Source organism: Suillus fuscotomentosus, assembly GCF_016647785.1.
Source record: "Suillus fuscotomentosus strain FC203 chromosome Unknown F5891scaffold_27, whole genome shotgun sequence".
Classification (NCBI taxonomy): Eukaryota; Fungi; Basidiomycota; class Agaricomycetes; order Boletales; family Suillaceae; genus Suillus; species Suillus fuscotomentosus.
In genome coordinates this window covers 272,839-289,088 of record NW_024539539.1, presented here as the reverse complement: position 1 = coordinate 289,088, position 16,250 = coordinate 272,839, and the positions used below count along the sequence as shown (strand labels likewise).

The 16,250-nt window shown below is 46.4% G+C and overlaps 5 protein-coding genes across 5 annotated transcripts; 1 reads left to right on the top strand and 4 right to left on the bottom strand.

Annotated features, from left to right (window-relative positions):
• Positions 1–348: 348 nt before the first annotated feature.
• Positions 349–3,597, bottom strand: F5891DRAFT_1188688 (uncharacterized protein; the record flags this gene model as incomplete). The annotated part of the gene is made up of 9 exons (XM_041367034.1): positions 349–609; positions 665–838; positions 888–1,346; positions 1,801–2,219; positions 2,270–2,741; positions 2,794–3,264; positions 3,318–3,464; positions 3,511–3,518; positions 3,576–3,597. The coding sequence occupies 9 exons, from the start codon at positions 3,595–3,597 to the stop codon at positions 349–351; spliced, it is 2,433 nt and encodes an 810-aa protein (XP_041225951.1).
• Positions 3,598–5,712: 2,115 nt separating this feature from the next.
• On the bottom strand, positions 5,713–6,244 carry F5891DRAFT_1033836 (uncharacterized protein; the record flags this gene model as incomplete). The annotated part of the gene is made up of 3 exons (XM_041361721.1): positions 5,713–5,924; positions 5,979–6,075; positions 6,132–6,244. Coding segments are annotated over 3 exons (324 nt in total), but the record flags the coding sequence as incomplete, so codon positions are not given.
• A 2,442-nt stretch (positions 6,245–8,686) lies between these two features.
• Positions 8,687–10,204, top strand: F5891DRAFT_980330 (uncharacterized protein; the record flags this gene model as incomplete). Its single annotated transcript, XM_041376990.1, has 11 exons — positions 8,687–8,882; positions 8,982–9,011; positions 9,081–9,258; positions 9,297–9,369; positions 9,395–9,419; positions 9,453–9,526; positions 9,584–9,589; positions 9,812–9,889; positions 9,956–10,030; positions 10,095–10,097; positions 10,127–10,204. The coding sequence occupies 11 exons, from the start codon at positions 8,687–8,689 to the stop codon at positions 10,202–10,204; spliced, it is 816 nt and encodes a 271-aa protein (XP_041225949.1).
• Positions 10,205–10,881: 677 nt separating this feature from the next.
• Positions 10,882–13,611, bottom strand: F5891DRAFT_1033827 (Metallo-dependent phosphatase-like protein). The gene is made up of 12 exons (XM_041361720.1): positions 13,355–13,611; positions 13,094–13,298; positions 13,011–13,036; positions 12,859–12,957; positions 12,697–12,808; positions 12,496–12,641; positions 12,302–12,441; positions 12,174–12,251; positions 11,902–12,122; positions 11,669–11,846; positions 11,499–11,618; positions 10,882–11,440 (listed from the first exon to the last, which is right to left on the bottom strand). The coding sequence occupies exons 1-12, from the start codon at positions 13,490–13,492 to the stop codon at positions 11,008–11,010; spliced, it is 1,896 nt and encodes a 631-aa protein (XP_041225948.1). The 5' UTR covers positions 13,493–13,611; the 3' UTR covers positions 10,882–11,007.
• F5891DRAFT_1033823 (UNC-50) lies at positions 13,601–15,037 on the bottom strand. The gene is made up of 8 exons (XM_041361719.1): positions 14,759–15,037; positions 14,644–14,699; positions 14,562–14,587; positions 14,446–14,511; positions 14,265–14,385; positions 14,000–14,209; positions 13,901–13,941; positions 13,601–13,848 (listed from the first exon to the last, which is right to left on the bottom strand). Exons 1-8 carry the CDS (start codon positions 14,882–14,884, stop codon positions 13,721–13,723), a joined length of 774 nt encoding a protein of 257 aa, XP_041225947.1. The 5' UTR covers positions 14,885–15,037; the 3' UTR covers positions 13,601–13,720.
• Between the last annotated feature and the right edge of the window lie 1,213 nt (positions 15,038–16,250).

The following is a 16,250-nucleotide window of genomic DNA, read 5'->3' as shown; positions in this document are numbered from 1 at the left end:
TTGAGGTCAGCAACATGCGGTTCGTGGAGAGGAGAGTTTTGTAAGATAGAAATTAACTTGGTATTGAACCACATGTCCATAGTATACGTACAAGCGTGCATGGAAGGTGGTAACAAATCATTATCGTGCTGCAAGAATATTGATTTAGTGAGTTGAAGATGATAGCTACATGCGTACATGGTATTGGTTATTGAAATGCGCAGAGGCGAGGATATTCTGCTGAATGTTTATCTAATAAAATACATCAGCAAACCATTATGTTTAAGAAAGAGGTTGACCTACAGTGAACATATGACCCGATGAAGGGAGCAGGCTAATTCCACTGAGCAGTTTTACAAAACGACATGCTCAATAAGCAGGATCAGCATCATCTACAGCACGTTGATCTGCATCGATGAGATCTTCTATCAGAGGATGAGCTGGATGTCCAGTTCCACACAGATACCCTTCAAGGACATTTCGAAACTGCAAAACAAGCGGAGCGACCAAGGTGCGAAAGGCTGCGTCACCGCAAACTACAAAATCAAGGTATCGAATGACTTGTTCACCATTAGTGATACGGCGATTATAACATTCAGTTGCGAGAAACTTTGCAGAAGACTTTAGTACCTGATAAAACGTCAACATGAATAATGACACTTTCAATCAGGACAATATAAGTTACCTGAATCATGGATTGATCAGTTGCACTGAGTGGAACATCAAACCCAGCCCGAAAGGCCCGAAAGAGTGGAGAAGATGACAGGATGTCAGGCCCAACACCCAACAGAGTGCCAGTATACAATGACCGTACGACAGCAGGCCATTGGTTATTGGAGATGAGAGCCAAGTGCGACAACTGCAATGATGGTGAGATTATATTATTGATCCAAGGAGAAAGATCTTACCGATGAATCTATGGCGGATTGAACCAAAGTATTTAACTGTGTATGCTGGGTAGGAGACAGTGTGGCTAGAGACTGAGGGGAGGAAGGCAGCAGTGCGAGTTTGCTGTAGCTATCTGGAAACATGATCTGAATCCAAGGCATATCGACGAGTGCTTGGACACCACAAATCACTGCTATAAGCAAGGCGGGTGAGACAGGATCAGGGCTGATATGACCACGTATCAGGATCATGGCACATAATGCTCCCAAGGTGAAAGCATGGTCAAGGTCTCTCAGGGAAGGAAAGTCATGTATACGTAGGACATGAAAGCCATCATGGTCCATGGGCTGTGCTATGGCGAGCTCCGGCTTTAGGCAGGTTGTGATGGCCTGTGTCAAGACCTGCCACATGACACCTTCACCTGAAGCATCAAGTGCACCTTCATATCCCCTGGAAGACAAGTTAAAATATGTTGAGATCTGAAAGACTAAGGCAGTGAACTTATGCGCGGAAAATCTAGTGTTGACCAAATATGTTGGCAAGCTTTTGATTTGCAGGAAGGATTGAGAAACAATTATTGATGTGAGTCGAACGATTATATGGAGCATCAGGGTGATGTTGACAATGGATCAAAAAATCAATAAGACCATTCGAGCAAGCCTCTATGGTCGGACCTCGAACATGAAACATTGTGCGTTGAACATCAACTGGGAATGTGGTCTTGATAGACTCGTGAACATCCAACAAGGATCGGTATCAGGGAGGTTCTGAAGGTACATATGCACTGGGGCATGAAAGAGAATCATCAACTGTCAGATCATCAGGAGATCCAAGAGTGAGATCGATTATCTCATGGGAGGAGCTAGTGACGACAGCAGGTGCCAGTAATAGGGAGGTATTGATTGGAGAAAGAGATGGAGTAGGGATTCATACAGGAGAGTAGGGGAAAACTGGAGCTGAGTCTTCAGGTGGAGTTGAAGCTTGATGAGAAGGAGTAGACATGTCATAAGGCCTGGGAGTTGATTCTCTACCAGATGGACTTGATTCACAATCAGATAGAGTCGATGCTTGGTCAGGTGAAGTTGAGGAGGAGGGGTTAACTGAGTCTTCATTGCCAACATTACAGTCCTCGTCATCAATAACCTGGCGGATACGCTGGGTATGTCGACGAGAAGAAAGAGGGCAGAAAGTTTTACATTCTACGATGAAATCCTTATCATTTTCTAGGCCTTGGTAAGCCAATTCCTCATCGTCTCCATCAATGAGAATCTTGAAAGCATGATTGGAGAAACAGGAATGCTGTTCCAAAGATGGGGGGCAAATTGGTCCAATAAGAGGACTATGCTTTGGACCTGAAGACGAGAATAAGTAGAGAAGTAGTATGATGGTTGATAGAACTTACAAAGAACAAGAAGACTGACATTAGGGTCTGAGGGATGCTGGACTCGAGAAGCTCTCTTGCATAGGGCAGAATAGGAATAATCACGCCAGGACTCCAAAGCATCATAAGATAAATAATGGCCTCGCTGCATCTGGTAGCCGATTTTGAGCAAGCGGAAAGGAAGCTGTTGGTACAATATTCGAAGCTCCCGGTTGGGAGCTGAAACTTCAAGTTCAAAGGAACTTTCAGGAGAAGGAGGAAATTGGAGATGATGTGAAGTAGCCATGAGAAGAATTGTGTCATACAGTTGGTGCATAACATTGTCTTGGCGAGAAGAGGCAGAGAGAGTCATGTGATGTACAAGGCCGAGGGCTTGAAGGCCAGTTAAATCACTGGCAAGCCTTTCACCACTGTGGATTCGTCGGGGAAAACATAAATAAGTCTCTTCAAAAATATCTCCGATGCTGTCAGGATTTTCTAGTGCAAAGTTGATCTGGTGATAACATCAGGAGGCTAGATATGCAGCGAAGTGACAAGACACTTACATCATTAGGAAAAAGGACAACATCAATAAGTTTTTCGTTCAATGGTTTATTAGGTTTTGTGGCAGAGTATGGAAGAACTTTGCGATTAGAGCGCACGTGACTCTGTCCAGTGGTTGTTGACATTGGGATTCCTGCATGCAGAACTCCAAAAGCAGAGGATCCTGGGGGAGTAGTGAACCGTGGATTGCGCGAGTATGGTGTGACTACTGCAGATGGAGCATATTGAGGAAGTGACGGCCATGAATTCGGGGGAGAGGATGAAGATGACATGATAGCCTGTGGCAAGCGAGAAGTAAGTAGTGGAGCAGGGCGTGAAAATGATGCGAGAGGGGATTGTTGAACTGGAGGCAGTTGAGGTAGATAGCCTGAGGGAGTGGAAAAGGATGCCGCAGATGATGGTGTCGAGGCCAGTGAATTATGGGAGCTATACCCAAGGTTGCATCCAGCGCATGGCTGGCGAAAATATGTTATCTATATTTCACATCCAAAGCATTAAATTATGTACAGAAACGCAAAGATCAAACAAGGACACTTATGGGGGCATTGTGTATGGTCCGGTAACCGAGACAGGATATACCATTAATTTGGAGACCTCCACGAGGAGGAAATGGCGTTGCTGCAATGGCTGGCTGGAGATGTTGGGTGGGACCGTGCCCGCAGTAGCACAAAGACTGGAAAAATCAGCGTACACCAGTTTTATGGTAAAGAAAAACTCACCTCAGGATCTGAAGAGGCTCTCAGAGTGTAGGAAGCACAATTGTGGTCACATACACTACATTTACCTGCAATTGGAGAATTAGTCATTATGAAAAACGATATAAAGAATTAAAGGAAGGAAGGAAAGACAGAGGAGAGGGAGATGGGTGGCAACAAAAACAAGTTAAAGAGAAGCACATACTCACTTACATAATTAGGTGTCAAGAGCGGGTGGGTTTAAACATTAGTACTTAGTACAGGCATGCAGGTCAGTATGGCCTGGCAGCTCGAAACTTATCTGATCCCAGGCCACTTCAGAGGGGAGTAAGGAAGGAAACAATAGCTTGGATGGTGAGTAATTATATGCATTAGCTCCGAGTCACAGTTGCGACATGCTAAACAATGCATGGACGCAACATGATACAATCATGTGACATGTCGCATTCGTGCATTGAGTAGTTGAATTCAAGATTCGGGTTGTGACGATGGCCCAGAAACTTCTTGAGTATCTGTGAATGTCAGTGTACATGCTTACCGAACCTTGTGCACATATCCAACGATGTTAGGGTTCCACACAGGTAGCGCTGCAGGTCGGAAAGGTGACTTAGCTTCTTGGAGATGGACGACAAGATGGACTGAGGTGGGTGGACTTATTACTGGTCTCGATTTTTTGCCTTGGCTTTATGGTAGTGACTTGAGCTTCTCTGAAGCAAAGTGTCAGCTCGATAAATTGTTAGAATGATTCAGCACAGGGCACAAAAGACATGCCAGAAATCAGTATAGCATTTACTTGTGATCCTCAAGCTCTCAGAGAAAGATGGTACAGAGAATCATAGCACAGTGTTCAGAGGCTGTCAAAGTTCCTGATTCGGTAGGTCGCATTGTCCAGTGTCTTCGACACGAAAGTTTTTAGCCACGCGACCAAAGTTTTTGTCACACAACAAATGTTTTTGCCACGTGATCAAAGTTTTTGTCACAAAACAAATGTTTTGACAGAAAATAAATTATAATATATTTGTCCAGTTGCTCCCGTCATACAAACAAAGCCTTCCTTTCAAATTCTCAATATTGTGGTCTATATATTCTTCATTTGGAGATAAATCTGGTAGGGAATCAATCTCAACCACAATTTTTACATTTGTGCTCTATTTGTTTAGGTTCAACATTGAACAATAGATGTAAAATATTTTACAAATATGCTCCGCATATTAGCCTCCAGCCAATCCGGCAATGTCTCTGGTGTATATTGCTTTATATCACTTTATATTACAATGTGACGAAAACCTTTCCTATATATTACGATATATGACGATATCTTCTTCTCACAGGTTCTCTGATGGCCCGCCCGCCTGCCTCCATAAGGCGAACCATTTCCAGGAAGCCCATGAGTCTCTAAATCTTTCCCATCTAGCGCTTCCTGGATCATCGAAATTGTGCTCTCCAAACTCCGGCGCCTCGTCGAGGGATTCGTCATCGTCGTCCCAAGTGAAGCCTGCCGGCCATGTCTGCCCTTGAACGGGGTGCGCGGAGACCCCATCTGTCTGCCGCTCGGGAGACTAGGTAAGGACGTCAGTGATCCCGACAATGTGGAAGACTCCACTCGGAGACACAGGGGACTCGTCACGACCTACCTTTCTGAATAACGATACTTTCCATCCTCGAGGCGGCGACAGTCTCCGATGAACCATCACTCGTAACATGCATCACCAACTGATTCTCATCTTCATTTTCCGTGTTCATCTGCATCAGTTACTTACTTTTCCTTTCCTTTTTTCACAGATTGTCCTGTGATGGTTGTATAATAATGTAGCACCGGTGAGCATTCTACCATAAACCCCTTCTTTCTCCCTGAGATGCTTTACAACATGCAAGCATATGTCCGATTTTTATGATGGACAAATCGTTCTTCCTGAGGGAATGCATCTGATCGATATTGACTCTTATCTGACGTTTCATTTTCTAGGTACAGCCTTCGTTGTGCCATTGAAGTAGTGCCTCCTGTATTATCGCTTCTTAAAAATAGTATGAACAATGGCTTGTCTTGCTTTCTGACTGCCGGATGCTTTTGCACAAAGCGTGTGTACCGAGGTTTTCTATAAGCTTTCACATCTGTACGATTCGATGTGTCATGAAACGCTCTTCAATGAAAAATTGATTTGCATAATTGAGAGCAACAGACTACACACATATACACGTCTACATTCTGATCACCTTTGTGCGCAACATCAGGTTATATACAACATATACAAACCGCGGATAAAACAAGGAGCAAACTGGAAACTATTGACGTTAACCAGCGTGATTGAGGCTTGTCGCATATTTCCACATAGCTTCCATCAAAATCATCCCAACATTGACAACGTATATGACCAGCCAGAGCGCAGTGACGGCGCGGCAGATCATGCTTGGAGAAGAAAAGCCTGCTATCATCATCGCTGGGTAGAATGCATGAGGGACCAGAGAAAGCCTCAATTGATGGAACAACTCACCAAATATAAAACAATTGAGGGAGCAGACAATGAAGAATATAGGCGTGACTATCAACAACAGGTAGGATAAGACGAAGTAGTCGCCTTGCTTGAGTTGCTGATTATGAATAGGTCAGCCGGTGTCCGAATCAGCATGACGAGAATAAGACTCACTTCTTGAGTCCAGTGTTGATCGGCGTGCAGCCAATGTATCATGCTCGAGCCAGACGTCAACATCACAATCATGGCGAATATGAGCGATATAAAGAGCAGACAATAGGGAACGGGTGACGTGTAGTCGAAGTATGACACAGGAGAGCCCGTGCTGACGAAAACACCGCTTATAGCGAGGAGGACACTCGCCTTTATGAGAGGATGTCAGCATCGGCTTCAGTTCGTGACGGGTGCGGAGTTGGATAGCTTACTGTGGTGATAGTGCTGGTCAAGATGGAGCACAACCTGCTCCTAACGGTTTCGAAGGCTTGATCTGATTGCAGCGACTTCCAATGATCACCAAGATCTGGGCGCCCAAGTCCCAAAAAACAAAGTACCCTCTTTACGAAGGACGTGCGACGAAGGGCATCGGGGAGGGGTTGTTCTTCGGCAGATGCTCTGTCGTCATAGAACTGGAAAGGTCGGCGCGATTGAGTCATATGGCAAGGATTCCTAAGTTTTGGAAGCGTACCTGAGTAGAATGGAATGAGGCCATAGGCGCGAAATAGGAGAGTGAAGAGACACTAGTAATGCTCATACTGAGATGCAACCTATTATATAGGTAAAAGGAGGTTCCAACAGTTCTGTATGTGCGACGACACACCTGAACCGAAATTTCGGTACATTGTATCCATTGTCAGTTGTGCGGAGCTCGAGGCCATGGACACCTATCTCTTCCCGATGTAGTGTATGAGTTTTCACCCTAGAGTAAGATTTAAAATAACAGCGCCGAAGCGGATTCTGGCTGTACGGGCTGTACAGATGTAAAACATGCTTATACAAATCTGCATGTGCGACGACACACACCCAAAGGTACATGTCATCCATTTGTGGTTGTTTAAAATAGCAGCAGAAGGCGAGTAGGGAATGTCCTGGGATTTGACATGTTTGTTGATGGCTAGGAATTGGAGTTCGAATTTTATCTAGCTATCGTCAAATCCTACACCACATTCCCTACTCGCCTTCTCAGAATATTTCGATCCTGGAATATCTGGCCCATCCGAACATCCGACCTATGGCTGACTTAGCATCACGTGTAGTTCCCACGTACCTGATACGACAGCGACATGTAAATGATAACCAAAATAGGTAAGCACGCTCGTGCGCTCACTGTGTGCATTGCCGGAACCTTCGTGCTCGCTGTTGCACACAGCGAGCTCAATTATTTTACCATTTTCACACTTTTTTTTCCGTAATTCTTTCACTGTACCATTTAATGTCATGAAACATTATGTATTTCGCATTTTTAGACCTCTTAAGTTTACATAATTGAATGAATACTACAATGGGTCCTCAACCTCATCCCTTGGGCCTCAACCCATTCTAAAAAGGCTCCAGAGATTCAACAGTGTACCAGGAGAGTGTTTTACCTGCAAGTGATAGCTGGGTACTAGTAGCAGCCATGGTCACGGTGTCAGCCGCGACACGCGCGGCGGCGCTGTGAGTCACGTGGTATGTTGTGACCGTGAGATTTGCATTATACCTGCAAGTGGGTCGGATGTTCGGATGTTCAGATGGGCCAGATATTCCAGGATCGAGATGTCCTCCGCCTTCTGCTGCCAACCTATATCACAAATGGATGACATGTACCGAAATCTCGGCTTTGGTGTTTGTCGTCGCACATGCAGATTTGCATAAGTATGTTTTATATGGCCTCGAGCTCCGCACAAAGGTGGTCAGAATGTAGACGAGTATATGTATGTACGTAGTCTGTGGCTTTCAATTATGCAAATCGATTTTTCAAGACCAGTTCACAACACGTCGAATCGTGTCAATGTGAAAGCTTGTAGAGAACTTCAAGTGCAGGATGTGCACACACTTTTCACAAAAGCGCCCGGCATCAGAAAGCACCCACTGCGTGTTGTCCAAAAATTCCAACAGCTGAGAGTTGGCAGAGATTCTGGGGGTCCCCAAGGTTTCAGCCATGTCACCGCCACCAAATATCAGCCAGCCGATACTAAGTCGTAAACTTGATACTCTAAGTCGACGCTCCGCGCAACGATGGCAGATACTATAGCTATCGGCCGGGCCTCCTTGCCTTGATTTCCTCTTCGTATATACGGCGTCGACTTAACCCTTCAACACGCCTCAACGCATACCCAGCTGCAGACCTACCACATTAGTACATATAACGTTAACCCATAGCTAGGGTTTATTCGACGACAAAGGCAACTCTAGCATTGTTGGTTCTGCTAGCGCTGCTTGTCTCCAACCAACACAACCGACACCACATCACTCAAATTGTACGAGCCTTGCCTGCCTGCCATTTGAACATCTATCATGGCCGTCGACTCGAGGATAATTACAAGTATGAAGACTCATGTATGGCTTGTAATATACATTGTCTTCCAAAGACTGTCCTTTGATCACCTGTTGGATCTGATTCATAGCGCCGCTTGTGTCCTTGCACTGTGTGTACACCAGCAGGTCTCTACCAGACCAGTTGAATAATCAGACTCCATGTCACGAGAAACGGATATGCTCGTCGTCAGCCAGGTCCAATCGCAAACAAGCTCATGTTCGAAGATGACTTAGATATCGATCAGGAATTCGAAACCTCACAACCTGCTGCCAAGTATGATTGTCCACCCTCACGGGCCTCACCTACTCTGGGCGACAATGAGTATTTTGATCGCAAGGCAGACGCTGATATCATCATGGGCATGGATGAGGATCCTGTTGACAGAGACTTTTATGTTGACGAGGATGTTCGTGTTGACGGAGACCCCATCCTTCGACAGAATTTTGGCATGCATCAAAGCAACAGAGAATACCCTTCCTGACCTGATTCCCCTCCTCTACACTTTCCAGCATCTGATGATGAGTCTCTCGACAATCAAAGTATACTTTCTCTCGATCTCAGCACTTCTGCTATCACACATGATGAGCATCACGAATGGGTTAGTACAGGTGAAGATATCGAGGGAGGTGACGAGCACGTTTGGGACCCAGAGGTGGATCCTGAATACTTATCAAATGATGCTGTCCTCGAGGATGGCCTTGCACAAGAAGACCAGAGCGAGCTGGAGGATATCCTCCCACATGCATTATCAGAACATCTGTCTCTTCTCAATGGTTACTTGACTGTGTTTGTCAATGCTGCATACCGACATGCAACACATGCAGACTCAGAGGCAACACTTACCCTTACTCATACAATAATGAACTCAACAAGGACATTTGCACTTTGATCCGCTCTGTGAGTCGAATGTATGCGCTTGCAGACTGCAGTGCGCCAGTATAAGTATAGTCAGACTTAGTAGTATTACTTGCTTAATTGAGACTCCACATACGCGGAGTTTGAAACTACCTTTGCTCTTGATGTCATCCAAGTCGTTACCCATCATTCACAGTTGGTGAGTGTGTCGATCCTCAACAGCCATGCTGATCAAGTCGTTGCCCATTGTTTGCAGGATGATGTGAGTGTATCGACCCTCATTCGAGCAACAGCCACATTGCCCACTGATCTTCAACAGCCATGCTGACCCAAGTCGCCCACTGTTCGCAGAGAGTGAGTGTATTGATCCTCCTTCGAACAACAGCCATGCTGATACAAGTCATTGCTCACCGTTCGCAGTTTGTTTGTGAGTGTGTCGATCCTCAACACCCACGCTGATCAAGTCGTTGCCCACTCTTCGCAGAGAGTGAGTGTATTGACCCTCATTCGAGCAACAGCCATGCTGACTCTCCAAGTCGTTGCCCACCGTTCTCAGGATGATGTGAGTGTATCTGTCCTCCTTCGAGCTCGAACCATGCTGAGTCAAGTCGTTGCCCACTGTTCACAGGAAGTCAGTGTGTCGACCCTCATTCGAGCAACAGCCATGCTGACTCTCCAAGTCGTTGCCCACCGTTCTCAGGAAGTGAGTGTATGTCCTCCTACGAGCTCGAACCATGCTGAGTCAAGTCATTGCCCACTGTTTGCAGGAAGTGAGTGTGTCATTACCCACAGGTCACAGGCTCACATGGGTGCGGGTAAGGGTGCGGGTGCGAGTGAGGTCTCCGACACCTTAGGGTTTACCCGTATAGATCCTTAATTATACTTGTATCTAGCACGGAGGAGCAGTCTGCTACCGCAATTGTATGATATATTGGGTGGCCACCAGCTGAATTTGACCGCGGCCGTACGCGTGCAGCAGGAGTGCTATATATATATAATTACAGCACTCCTATATATTAATATTATATATATGTGTATATATAATATATAAAGCTCGCGAGGTCGCCCTATCGAGGATAGGCCATGGTTTCAGCCGGTGTCGACGAGAGCGCGAAACCTTGACTGCTACGTAGAGGAAATGCGACAAAACCGCCATGTTGACGCCGGTGTCCAACGAAGGCGCTGACGTGGCTGAAACCTAACCTAGGGTCAGGTTCTACCCTCGTTTCATACAGCCGAAATTTTTGATAACACGCAGTGACCGGTACCATTCATACATTTGCACTCATTCTTACCTTCCAATTGCAAGTCATGATATATCTTCCAGGTCAGGAATCTTGAGAATATGATGTCACCGATGCCCTCCGTCATGAGCTCATTACACGACTACTAGCTATTTGCTGGTCCGGAATGAAGATCGCCGCATATAACCAGGTAGCCTAGTAGGCCTGACCGTTAATGACTTCGAGCCTTTTACGATTGCCTGAGCCTAATCAGTCGAAGAGCCTAGCTCTGCAGCCGCAGGTCGGTGGACGAGAGAGGCATTCAGTCTGCTAACCCATCAATAAAGTTGTCCATTAATAATCATACTTATACTCGTTCTTTTCATCACAAGGTTGCGATCCATCAAAGCGACTAGAAAAAAATGACTATGGATATACAGTATCACTTCGATCCCAATCAACTATGGGAAGAACTACCGCCCCCGCCTCCATAAGGCGAACCGTTTCCAGGAAGCCCATGAGTCTCTAAATCTTTCCCGTCTAGCGCTTCCTGGATCATCGAAATCGTGCTCTCCAAACTTCGGCGCCTCGTAGAGGGACTCGTCATCGTCGTCCCAAGCGAAGCCTGCCGGCCATGTCTGCCCTTGAATGGGGTACGCGGAGACCCCATCTGTCCGCCACTCGGGAGACTGGGTAAGGATGTCAGCGATCCCGACGACATGGAAGGCTCCACTCCAACGTTGACTCCACTCGGAGACACAGGGGACTCGATAGTATCTGCTGGGGTCGTCGGTAACGACCCAGATTGTGCTTGAGCCAGGTAGGCCTTTGCCTCTTCGGCGTCGAAAAGTTCTGGAGGCAGGCGCTCGTTTTCGATATCTGACTTCCGACTGCATGAAGATGTAATGAACACCGAGAGTGTATGCAGAGGGGGAAAGTTGAACGTACGCGTCCTCGAAGCCAGAAATGGCATCTTTGATGCCTTCTGTACCTAAGGCTAGCGTGCCGTACGGCAACTTGCTAGAACCAGATATGCTCTTGAGCTCTGAAACCTTCTCCGACTCCTCTCTGCGACAGATCCGTCAAACTAGTACAACGTGTAGACAAGGATCCCGTACCGGAGCAAAGCAAACACACGCGCCATCCGTCCAACTGCAAGGATCTTGTTTTTGATGATCTTTCGCCTCTCCACCACCTCTTCGGGGTGGGCTACTCGTGAAACAACCTGTTCCTCGTCGGACTCCTCGAGCTCTTCTTTGCTGCAAGTGTTTAGTACAGCAACAAGCATATCCGTGACTAGATTCGCCGCTCAGTTCTGAATAGACGCTCTGAATAAGCTCCGTGAACGTACTTTTCTCGCCCACAAAGGGTAAACTCCAAGTAAACACGTCCATGAAGTTAGGTAGCCAGTACGGATGAGGTGTGCAGTTGAACTGCCGAATGTTCATCACGTTGCTCTCGTACTTCAAGACGGCGGCTTTGTTGTTGTAGACGTCGAGATAGTTGGGAGCCGAAAAGATCGTCATGACAGAAGGAAAGCCTGTGCTTTTTGTCTTCCGGTACATACGATAGCTTTTGAGCGACCGCATGAGTAAAATAAACGGCTGTACAATCGAAACATACCCTGCATCTTGCGCTTCGTGTGCGCGAATGATTGAAAGAAGATTATTTCGCTCTAAGAACTGACAGGCAGCTTGGTAACTATATGCCGGCAATCAATCAAAATACATCGGACACCTGGAACCACTCACGTGAAGAAGTAAGAACAGCCTCGGACGTGATTATGAACGAAGCTTTCATTCATCTTCTCTTGCCCAAAATCTTCAACAGGATCCGACCATAGAATATCGCACATCAGGCCGTGTGTCGGAGGCTCGCGGAACCGATCGATCTAAAGGGAATATAAATGAATGTTGCGTCATGGAAGATGAGCGAATGGACGTACCGCTCTAATATCATCCAAAGTGTTCAGCTCTGGTGAAAGACCGCCGTGGATGCATAGGAATTGCTTGTTCATGACGGCAGCAAGGGGAAGTGCACAGAAGGATTCCATGCAAGCGTCGTAGATGCGCTCCGAGTATTTGTGCTTGCCTGAGTGACGTTAGTGGAGTATTCATTCAGAGATGATGAAGTGATTGATACATACATTCGAGCTTGAAAGTGAAATAGTCTGTGAGATGCCGGCATTCATGATTGCCACGGAGAAGGAAGAGGGTGTCGGGATACCAGATCTTGAGGGACCACAGATACAAAACGCACTATGGGATGGGATGAGTTGGAGAAGGTCGAGTATTGATGCAGGACACACCTCTATACTGAAGTAACCCCGATCAACGTAATCTCCGAGGAAAAGATACCGTGTGTCCGCTGGGCTGCCGCCAACTTCGAACAGTTTCATGAGGTCGTACTGGAGAGATGATCAGTAATTTATCATCCTGACGAACAATCGAGGGTGCATACATATTGACCATGGATATCGCCACACACTAAGTGAGATGGTCTGTTGGCATGGGGTGACTACGGCAGACGACAAGCACACTCACCTGTGATTGGCGCGTCGACCTGCAAGACGTTAGACTCCGCACGAAGGAGCGCAGTTGCCTTTTCCAAAATCCATATCGCCTGATCCTCGGTGACCCGGCCTTCGCGGTAAAAGTGGTTCTTGAGGAACGCTACGTCAGGTTTGGTGGGATCTTGTCTGGAGAAAAACTGGGCATCTGTGGGAACGTTCATAGCTGGCGCTTGCACCTGCAATGAGAGCTCAGCAGGCAGATTAAGATGAGTAGCCGATGACGCGGGCGTACATCTTTGACAACCCGCTCTTGTGTGCTGATTGTATTGCCATCTTCAAGTACATGCTGAGTGAAGTCGATATCGGGAAGCGGCTTCTTGTGTTGGATCTGTTCAATTGCACGTTCGACATGAGCTTGAGCGATGTGCATGATGACGGAGATTGAAGAAGATATCAGTCGCACAGAAGAGAGTGCGAGAGACGCTCAGTGGCGGTGACTGGAGAACTTGGAAATACCCCTGGGCCCACAGCTTCAAAGTTGTAACACACAAAGTGTCTATTATTATTGTGATCAAGTTACAGCACACTACTGCGGAAATAGCTAGAGTAATCAATGGCAGTTCACGCTTATCGTCCAGCTCCTGTATAATGCAGTGTATTATGAACCAAAGTACACGCTCAGAACATGTTTTGCAACGTGGAAACCCAATAACGAGACAACATAGCTCGCGAATAGCGGTAATAGTGGGGCCAGCAATATTTCGGAACGGATCAAGAATGGCAGAGCTGAATGTGAAGAAATAAATTAGCGGCGAGATGGAAGAGAAGGTTTGCATACCGCTTAGTCCGAGGTACACTCCGTAGACATACTGGGCAAACCTGTTGGCGAAATCAATGATGAAAGGACAATTTAGGTGGCATGACCTCCAAGACTTGCCCTGCAAGATATAAGGTATTGCCAATAAGGAGGCAAACCCAGTTATCCCTTAACACTACGGGAAGGAGGAACAGTTGCGCTAAATAAAGTGTCAGATACAAGGGGAAAAATGCGTTCGTATGGACGTCGAAAGCATATGCCCATTCGACTGAAGAGTTTGTAGGTGATGAATGAGAGGAAGGTGATACCAACACCCGGTTGGCGAAGAACCTATGAAGGAAAATAATCAGTTGGCATCACGCCCTAGAAAAGGAGAATGACGAACCAAAGAAGAGTCGCACTGAGTGCACCGACGAGGAGGTAATCTCGCAGTATCATCACAAAGGCTAATCGTACAGCCTGAAGTGGGGAATACGAATACACAATAGACCATGCTACTGCAGCAACTGAATGACATCATACGTTGTGAATAACTTCTGAATATAAGTTGCATAAATGGATCTCACCAAAGAGGCTCGCAAATAGCAAAATTAAGATTGCCGGGTCATCTCTTGCCCAGGTGTTCTTGGTCTCTACAGTAAACACATAAATGTTTGATTCAGACCAAGATCCATTGACGTACGCTTGTGGTAGTACACGTTTCGATAACTATTAGTTAGGCGTCAATGGATCATAACTGTGTGATATTTTGGGAGTTGGCTCACACTCTCTTGGGTGCCAGGCAGAGATAAGACAGCTGCCAGAAGGCCAGTTCAAAATCCTGCAGAGCCAATCTATCTCAGAACCTCTACTCAGAGCCTAGTAGCATGCACTTCACACCATTTGCTGGAACCTATGCAACCGTCGAAATATTAATGGCACGCGATTGGAGACAGACATGGGAGTGCCAGATAAATTGTGATTAGGATATGATGGAGATGTTAAGGGAAGTATAGGCATGGACATGTCTGTGCCAACTCGAGGGCGTCGAAAAAGAGTGCGAGATGAAGACACTTTGAACAGAATTTGATGAATGGCGGCGACTGAGAGGTGATGATGACCAACAAGGGCTGATCGGAATCGGGTTCGGAACGACTACTCGTTGATGATTTGTAAGCGCGAATGCCAACTGCAGTGTTAATATTCGTGCCGATCCAAGAGTTATGCGTATGTTTACAATGTTTTTCGGCACACCGACGTATCTAGCAAAAAATAAAACTGCTGTCTTGCATCTATGCCGAAACAGTGAATTGAATTGTGCTGCTACCGTCTAAGCAGCTTCCACATAGATCATCGAGTCCAATAACTAAGTAGTTGGAATTGGCATTACAGAATGCGAGGGTGTTGCAGGAACAAATATTGCGCATGGGAAGGGGTCCCTTTGAGAGGACGTTATGCCGAGCGATTTTAGTTGCTTGTAATCTGATAAAATCAACGCGTCCAGATGCTGATCCGACGGCAGAACGCCCAATGGAAGGGTCAGAGCACCTTCATCAGCGGGTTAGATCGTGCTACAGAGTGCTACGGAGCGCTTCGTAGCACTCTGTAATCATGTGTAATGAGTTACGTTTCCCTGATGTTGAGTTGGATCAAGCGCAGTCGAACAAAACGTAGACTCGTGGAACAGAACCATACCTTTCAGGAATGGCTTCAAATTAAGTCGCCGGTCCTCAGCACTCGGCTGTGCCCGGCGCCAAGCACGGATTCCAAGATCACGACGAAGTTTTTTGATGGTAACGAGCATCCAAAAGTGATTCAACATGGACAAGGCTGAGACTCGTATCCGGTGCCTTTACCCCTTGAGCTTGCGTTATGAGCAAGCGAGTGGTAGCGGAGAGCATTATCAATATCGCGCTCTGTGATGCCATAAACAGGCTGTTGTAGGACATTGCGGTCCATATATTTATCGAGGAGCGTCACAACTCTTATGAGTTGCATTGCACTAGTGATTGCTGCAGAAGCACAGTCGTAGTTGTCCAGCTTCCAATGCACGAAATGACCGCCATGTTGTGGGACGTTGGAGCTTTTCAATTTCCTAAATAGAGTGGCTAATGACGTGTTAAATTGTGCACGCCCCAGACTTGGACAAGGCGGTGAAGTGACTCTGTGCATAAGAGCTTTCAGATCTCTACGCTTCAAATGAAATCATACCCGTTATAATAATAACTCATGTCAGCCAATTGTGATCGTCGAGTCTTGACATCAACTTTGATGGCAAGTCTCTGCAAACTCTCCAGGTGGTCGGATCACAATGTTAACGTTCATGTGCCACGACACCTGAGAGCATGATGGAATGATTGATTTTGCCACTGAAATCCTTGATCAATGTACA